Source organism: Temnothorax curvispinosus, unplaced genomic scaffold, assembly GCF_003070985.1.
Source record: "Temnothorax curvispinosus isolate PA1 unplaced genomic scaffold, ASM307098v1 QBEX01013597.1, whole genome shotgun sequence".
Classification (NCBI taxonomy): domain Eukaryota; kingdom Metazoa; phylum Arthropoda; class Insecta; order Hymenoptera; family Formicidae; genus Temnothorax; species Temnothorax curvispinosus.
The window spans coordinates 77,997-86,196 of NW_020223377.1; the positions used below are offsets into that span (position 1 = coordinate 77,997).

The 8,200-nt window shown below is 35.9% G+C and overlaps 2 protein-coding genes across 2 annotated transcripts; one reads left to right on the forward strand and one right to left on the reverse strand.

Moving 5' to 3' along the window:
- Nucleotides 1-1,716: 1,716 nt before the first annotated feature.
- On the forward strand, nucleotides 1,717-3,812 carry LOC112463714 (protein ALP1-like). The gene is made up of 4 exons (XM_025030228.1): nucleotides 1,717-1,930; nucleotides 2,135-2,704; nucleotides 2,779-3,016; nucleotides 3,105-3,812. The coding sequence occupies exons 2-4, from the start codon at nucleotides 2,331-2,333 to the stop codon at nucleotides 3,810-3,812; spliced, it is 1,320 nt and encodes a 439-aa protein (XP_024885996.1). The 5' UTR covers nucleotides 1,717-1,930; nucleotides 2,135-2,330.
- Nucleotides 3,813-4,093: 281 nt separating this feature from the next.
- Nucleotides 4,094-7,497, reverse strand: LOC112463715. The gene is made up of 7 exons (XM_025030230.1): nucleotides 7,341-7,497; nucleotides 7,112-7,238; nucleotides 6,949-7,041; nucleotides 5,333-5,539; nucleotides 5,093-5,264; nucleotides 4,919-5,016; nucleotides 4,094-4,378 (listed from the first exon to the last, which is right to left on the reverse strand). Exons 1-7 carry the CDS (start codon nucleotides 7,353-7,355, stop codon nucleotides 4,110-4,112), a joined length of 981 nt encoding a protein of 326 aa, XP_024885998.1. The 5' UTR covers nucleotides 7,356-7,497; the 3' UTR covers nucleotides 4,094-4,109.
- Between the last annotated feature and the right edge of the window lie 703 nt (nucleotides 7,498-8,200).

The window sequence follows — 8,200 nt, forward strand, 5'->3', positions numbered from 1 at the left end:
ACCGTGTCCGATCGGCACCGTGTGCAATCGACACCGTGTCCGATCGGGAAATATTGTCGTGTCCGATTTGTAATGTGCGCAATCGGGACAATCCCGCTAAAATTACACAGAAAAATGGCGGAAGAACTGATCAGCGTCATTTTAGCGGAAGCACGTGGTAGACGACGCTAAGCTCAAAAAAGATTAAGACGCTTGAGATGTCGAAGATGGAAAGCGGAATTTTCAAGAGCGTCTTGCCACGAGAGGAAAGGAGCGGAGGGAGTAAAGACAGAAATGGTCAAGCTCGTACTAAAACGTAACGCAACCCAACCTTTTTTTGTATTAAAGAGTTTTTTATAATTTGTGTCTGGTCAAAGAGTTTACGAAATAATCAAAAACGGTTGGTTTCACAAAGTTTTGCCTACGTGAGACTTATTTCCTGGAAAAATAAGGGTGGAAAACAGAAACGGACAAGTTCGTACGTGCCGTAACAAGATTATTCCGTTTTAGATAAAAGTTTTTATCATTGAACGTATTCGAAATATTTACGAGATAGACTTTGACTAATCCTGAAAAAATAATAAAAAAGGAATTTGTTACGGGGAACGTGAGGATTGAAGAAAACTAGATGAAAGTAGAAGTTACAAAAAATGTTGATTTCTACAAATTCTTCATACAAAAAAATACAATTTAGTCGCTTATGAAGTAAAGCTGTAGATAAATTGTTCAAACAATAATGTTATAAAATTTGCAATCCGCGATTCGACAAAATTATACGGCGGATTTCGGTAAAACGCAGCAAAATAAGTGCTAAAAATACTATATTAAAATATATATCGAGGAAAGTTAAATCGGTTATTTGCATACGTACATTACGCTCGATGTCGTTGTAATTTCCTCTGAGAATTAATTTCACAATATCTTTATCTATATAACTTTTAGGAAAATTTAACTATATTTCTTTAATAAGATAACGCACACAATTGTTAATATTATTAGCCACTGATTTTAAATGTGATAAATGCGCATCGATGCATTTCGCAATATTTTTCAATCCGAAAAATGTAGGTTTCTGCATCACAATTTTCACTGAATATGTTTTTTGTTTCTTCGCTGGTGAACAATTCTTCTCGTCTGTTTCTCTTTTTGACCCGACCTGGTGGAAGTATTCTCCTCGTTTTCCATGTACGCCATCAATATAGATCTTGCTCCGTAGGCTGAGGTAAAATTGACGGAGATATTTTTAATGAAGATAGAGTTTGGCATCAATTTGGTTTTTCCATTTAAATATTCGTTCACGAGTCCCATGTTCTCTTGAAACTACTGCCACGATTTCTCGTCGAAATAAACGCCGTCAGCATAGTTGCCGGTTAATTTGGCCATCAGCACGAAAACTCCCTCGTTTGTTACATGCAGACCCACATGAATTCTCTTTGTACGGTAGCTGTTGAGTCCATATGTTGTCGATAGCAGCATATGAAATTGCTCGTTTCTTTCCTCGAAATCGCGTCTCTTATCGGGAATATCGCGAGTAAACATCCTCTTCTTAGAATTATTAACGTCTTTACTGTAACTAGCCATTGTTCTTATTTTTCCGTAAGAGGTATACTTTTTCACTGACCAAGTTGTCGCTTCGAACGATAAGACTCGAATGACTTAAGGTGCGATTTCACGATGACGCTCGACGCTGGATTCGAGCGTCAAATCTGGTCACGTGACTACATTTTACGCTCTATCTGTGGAGGGGGCAATAGCGTCAAATAGCCAGCATCTATGCTTGTTTGAGCGTCTGCGGAGTCTATGTGAGTCTATGAGTATTGCGGTTAGTGGTTGTTAGCGGTCGCAAACGAGTGTCGTTACCATTCCTACAACGTTACGATTTATGGCAAGGGATTGCGATCCAACGACGGGAATACCAGACGCGGAACAAGGATACCACGACGAATATATGGTAAAAGATCAGTTTTAATGATATATCAAAAAGTGACTCATATAAATACTTCTGCGAGCAATGCATTAATACAAAATTAATATAATTTCTTAAATCTCATGAGAGAAAAATGCGCTTGTTTATAAATATTTATTATATCAATGAAATTATTATTCACAAAAATAACGTTATTTATTAATTTGTATATAAATGTAATTTTTTTAGTTGGAAAATTTGGAAGTGATTCTAGCTGATCAAGTACGTGGCGTTGGTAACAAAGGCATGGACTTAATACCGCTTGAGATACATACGCTGCGAAAGGATTTGTCAAGCTAGAGGAGACATTCGCTTTGGGAGCTACAGTGACGTCTTTAGAAGGAGCCGGAGCGGATAAATAATTAAAATTATAATAATCATTCCAATGTTTAGTGCATACAAATATGAGGCATGGATTGCTGAGTGCCAGAGAATTATTGACAGAGAAAACAAAAAGAAATTGAAGCTAAAAAGAGTTGCGGCAGCTCTTATCATTAATGAAATGAGAAAGAAGAAAAAGAGGCCTTATAAAAAGAAAAGTTTTTGGATTCGTCCGTTATTTCTACTGCGACAGATTCATGGCTTTTACGAAGCCATATTTCCCACACTTTCTTTGGACAAAGACATGTTCAAAAAGTATATACGTATGACACCTAGTCAATTCGAGGAACTGCTTGGTTTGGTTGGGCCTCTTATTTCTAAAGAGAGTGGAATAAGAAATCCTGTACCTGTTGCAGCACGATTGGCTATGACATTGAGGTTAGTTTCTTATAGCAATATTAATTCATTATTTTCGATTGTCTACATTGTTAAAACTAATGAATTATATGCAGATACTTGGCAACAGGTGACTGCATGACTTCGACTGCTTACCAGTATCTTGTTGGGTTTACTACAGCAAGTAACATTATTGGGGAAACATGCGAAGCCCTTTGGAATTGTCTCAGCAAAGAAGTACTGCCGTTTCCATTGAAAACAACAGACTGGTTGAACATTGCTCAAGAATTTGAAAATCAATGGCAGTTCAATCATTGTATAGGTGCTATTGACGGGAAACATATATTAATTGAGGTATGTAGAAATATTAAACAGTTTAATCATCCCGAGTTGCCTTCTCACAGAATGATAAATTGCATCAGTGAATAATATTTTTTTGTAGTGTCCTGACAATGCTGGCTCTGCATATTTCAATTACAAAAATGCTCACAGCATTGTATTGTTGGGAATCTGTGATGCCAAATATATATTCACGTTAGTCGAAATAGGTGCCTATGGCCGTCGCAGTGATGGCGGAATTTTTAGAGATTCCATAATGGGCCAAAAATTCAACGAGAGACAAATGAGTTTACCGAAACCAGAACGGCTGACAGACGATGGAATGCCTTTGCCGTATGTTCTTGTCGGTGACGAAGCATTTCAACTAAGTGATTACTTACTTCGGCCGTATCCTGGCAGAGGAGGTCTTAGCCAAGATTGGAGTATTTTTAACTATCGTCTCAGCCGTGCTCGAAGAACTATTGAAAATGCCTTCGGAATATTGGTCAGTCAGTGGAGAATTCTTAAAAGACCCATCAATGCTACTGTTGATAACACAATTAACATGATTAAGGCCATTATATGTCTCCATAATTGGCTTCGAAAGCGTGACGATACAAATGAATATATTTCACCAAATACGGGTGATCAATATGGTTCTAACGATTTAATTTCTGCATCTTGGAGACAAGAAGTAGGGGATTCGGCACTCCAAGATGTTAGTATTTACGGTAACCATAACAGTAGCCGATCTGCCATAGCTATTAGGGAAGAATTTTCTAATTTTTTCAATGGAGAAGGAGCTGTTCCCTGGCAATATAATCGTAACTAAAACCCTTTAATTTGAGCGATGATGGAATAGCTTAGTACATTTTATGTAGGATTAATACTTTATTTTTAATACACTCTCTGTTCGGTTATGTAAATATTCTGCTGTAAAGAAATTTGAAGCACCCGTTGCAGTTTCATTATAGGTAAAGGATTAAATAAAAATCACAACTGAATTTGGCACTTGTATTGCACGCTTCAATGTCATATTAATATATTAAACTATTACATTTTTATATGTAATGTATAAACTATATTTTAAACAAAAATATGTTTTTATTGCATTTCCTCGATATTCGTTTTATTGCGTTTCCTTATTCATCACTCGAGTGTGAACCATTTGTACGATGTCCAAAAGTGTTTCCATCCGCCTCGCGTACGGTAGTCGACGCAATTGAAGTCCTGCTGCATGCAACATGGCGTCAACTTCATCCGATGGAGGGGGCGCTGGTAAAACGACATTTGACTCCTCTCTAGACAAGGCATCTGCGATTCTATTTATTGCGCTTGCAGATTCTTCATCTGTGACTGTGTTTCTGCGAGATCTTCTATTATGGGAGTCTGCTGAAGCTGTAACATAATCATCATTGCCATTATTATCACTATTGCTATTATTATTATTATTATTATTATTATTATTATTATTATTCTGTTTACTCTAAGAAAAAGAAAGAAATTGAAGGATATTGGTATTTGACCTTAAGAAAATTGATGAAACATTTTAAGGAGGTTCGAGTTTTCAGAATATGTGTTTTTACGCTGGAAAGTTCTGTGATAGCTGGCTACATTTTTGTACGCTAATACAGCATCATAAAAGATATGTATATATAAAATTGCTAAGAAAATTTAGATTTTCAGGGGATTGAGATTTGTAAAAAACTTATTTTTCCTGCAAACTTTATAAAAAAAGCGTGCAAATTAGAAACTTGCCATTGCTTTCTCATCAGTTCAAATCAATTTCGTTCTCAAAGCTTCCTCCAGGAGGAAACAAAAATTGAAAGATCCTCTTGTTCAGAGAGGTTTTTTATGATCGAAATAAAATAATGATGCAACGTGCAAGTTTCTAATTTGCACGATTTTTATATTGAAATATCTATGAATTTCCCATACTTGATATTGTGGTGCTAATGTCATCTCTGTCGTCATCATTTGGTGTAGTTGTATGATCAGCTTCTTCTTGCAAATCCTGACTCACATTTGTGTGGGTTCTACCAAAAAAATTGTAATAATAATAATTATTACTATAAAACCAACACTAATAAGATTTAAAGAAAGAAGTATTACGGTCGTAACAGGCAAGAATCGCGCAGAAATTCCATCGTGTCGTAATATTTCCACTTCTCCTTGATGTCAGGTCTTGCGGAACCGCTGGCATGCTGCTCAGTTTGAACAAATTTTCGAAATGTGTCTCGCAAGCTTTTAAATTTTTTTTGAGCTTCTGCTCCATCTAGTTTGCCTATAACGGTAAATTACAATCAAGACGAGGCTCAAATCACTTATGTGAAGAGACATATTATTCCTCACCATTCAGTTCTACGGAGACTTCATTCCAGAGACGCCGTACAGTCTCTCGATTTCTTTTCTCCAACGGTGATGAGATATCCCATAAAGGAGTCCGTTTCTGCACTTCCAGGATGAGAAGTTCCACTTCTACATCGGTCAGTTTTTTGTTTCGGGCAGTTTTCGCGATGGGTACTCCAGTCGATTTTTTGGAGAGTCTGACCGGTTCAGCTGCAAAATGACGAATTACAAGGATTTGTCATTCTCAAAAAATTTTCTAATAAGTGTCTGGTTGTGCGGCAACCGCACGAATAATTATATATTAATGTCCGAATATAAAGTCCGTAAATATTGACTAAATTTAAGGGGATTTTGCCAGGACAGTGATCTCTGCAATGAGACGGGATAAGACAGACAGGCAGGGTAAGTGGAAACCACTCTCCCCTCGTACGATCCTGACTGGGACCGTTTTTACTCGCGCGATACATTGCACGGGGCAGAAAGTTAATTAGGCAGGTAGCCCGGTTAAATTAGAGCCCATTGATAATGAAACCGAGGTAATGAATCGGCTTGGCTTGTCTATCCCGCAAGCTTACATCTCGACTTACATCTCTCGTGCTTGAACGGCAGATCTCTCATTTGGGCATTGTATGTTCGTGTATCTATTCTAATCCATAAATATTATCGTCATTTGATTTTAGAAACCGTGTGTGTCAGACTGTGTCAACATGATAAACTACGAAGTTCTTAATAAGTTCTTAATCACAGTTCACTTTGTGCATAAAATATAAAAATATAAATTTTAACGATTCAGTATTAAATAATAAAATGTTTAGTACGAAAATATACCTTTATGTAGTATTCAGGAATTTTAATGTTTTACATTTTAAACTTTACATTGGTAATAAGTTTTGAATAACTTATACATTAAATATTAATGTGTAATAAAATGTTAAAATTTCTTATTACTGTACAAAATCACATTAATTTTACTGGTATTTTTTTAAATATTATATATTAAAAATGTGAATTCTGGAAATTTATCCACAAAATATTAATTTGCAATAAAACATTAAAATTTCTAATTATTGTATAAAATTACGTTAACTTATTGACATTTATCATTTTCTATTGAACCATACCGTTGAATTAATGTTTAGCATTTATATTCTTATTTTTTATTTGCGAAATTTTTTTTAAAATATAATTTTATCGTAATCATCGGCAAACGTCCAATTACTTTCGTAAGACTTGATTTGATAGTAAAAGCAACATGGGAGAAAACAAAATACAGTAATATTATTATTTCAATCTTGGATTGACAGAATAAATTCGCGGCAAAGCCGAAAAAAATTGTTTGATCAGGTCCCCGCATTGTTTGCGGGGATAACTGGATGTGCTAAAAACGCCGGCAAATACGTAAAAATATGTGGACAATAAAAAGAACGGAGGGACGATAGATCTTTTCTTGCCTGCCAGGACATTAATATATTAATGTCCGTAAATATATTGACTAAATTAAAGAGGATTTTGCCGAACGAAAAACGGACGTTTATTCACATGCGTTGCCGGATAAGCGGACACAGCCAAAAGTTTTAGCAAAATTATATTCTAAAATTCGTGACATGTTGTTTACTTACGGATATTCGGACTTAAATTCTCCTGATTATCCATAACGATTGCCTCTTTGTTGCCTGGCATCATACTCCGCCTGACGATACTTTTTCCATCATCTGTAAAATTAATTTTTGTTGTTCATTTGCCTAATTAACTTTAAAATAAAAACAATTATACATCACATACCTAGCATGGGGTAAAAGTAGTGATTCTGGTCAATGTAAAGCCTGGTGTAACCCTCTAGACAGGGATGGCCTGGAATCTTCTCGCAAATTTCTTCGCACAAACCACAAGTATACACAACACGAATTTGCTAAATATACGTAAAAAAAATGTCATTAATTATTCTATTTTTTCTGTAAAAAAAAAACATATTTGGAGGTTAGATTAATACCATTATAATTTTTATATTTACCTCTTGGGAATCCATCTTGCTCTTTATTATAATAGATATTTAAAATAATACCGAAATCAATGTGACTGCGTAACAAACAGGCCTTTTATTACGTTTACGCGAGCGTTACTTCTTTAGTAATACGATAATTCCTTCACGCGTAAACAGGATTTTCCTTCGCGTAAACGGGATTTTGTAGTAACTTACAATAATTTCTTCCGCGTAAACGAGTGAATTATCGCAAGTTACTACAGAAATAATGCTCGCGTAAACGTAGTATTTGTTTAAAAATTCAGAGGGACGCGAAATATAACCTAACCACTGGATTGAAGGCACGCCACCTACTAGTCCTCAGCCGCAGACGCCACGAAAAAAACCCCTTTGAGCGTCGAGCGTCAAAGCTAAACACAGTTTAGCTTTTTCACTCGACGCGGAAATTAAAAAATCTATCACGTGACCAGATTTGACGCTCGAATCCAGCGTCGAGCGTCATCGTGAAATCGCACCTTTAAACTTCGTAACACTAGTTAAAACGTTAACTTCGTTTGCAACGTTTTAGAAAAAATTGGACGGCGCGCGCAGATGAAAAATTAGAAAGCTCTAGATTTTTCTAGGTGTTTACAGTATGAAATAACTTTTCTCGGAAACTTTTCCCTCTACACGTAAGAGAGAGAAGGAAGTGGGGAAGTCTCGAATTTTCAAGCGCCAATGTCAGCGCTGCTTCAAAATTATGATGTGGTGGGGAAAATTAGGAGAGAGGAGGAGGCACTCGGACAACGTTAAAAAGCACGATAACATCTTTCGAACATGTATCAACTACTAACAACTAATGGAAAAGGAGAAAAAGAAAATAAAGCATTGTAAAAATATCTATATAATTT

What these genes read in the sequence shown, in the direction of transcription:
- LOC112463715 (XM_025030230.1), bottom strand. An exon ending in GAATTTAAGTCCGAATATCC is followed by an intron (nt 5,540 to 6,948) that starts GTAAGTAAACAA and finishes GTCATTTTGCAG; the next exon opens with CTGAACCGGTCAGACTCTCC. An exon ending in CATTAGCACCACAATATCAA is followed by an intron (nt 4,379 to 4,918) that starts GTATGGGAAATT and finishes ATTATGTTACAG; the next exon opens with CTTCAGCAGACTCCCATAAT.
- LOC112463714 (XM_025030228.1), top strand. Translation starts at nt 2,331, where the DNA reads ATGTTTAGTGCATACAAATATGAGGCATGGATTGCTGAGTGCCAGAGA. An exon ending in CGATTGGCTATGACATTGAG is followed by an intron (nt 2,705 to 2,778) that starts GTTAGTTTCTTA and finishes AATTATATGCAG; the next exon opens with ATACTTGGCAACAGGTGACT. An exon ending in GGAAACATATATTAATTGAG is followed by an intron (nt 3,017 to 3,104) that starts GTATGTAGAAAT and finishes ATTTTTTTGTAG; the next exon opens with TGTCCTGACAATGCTGGCTC.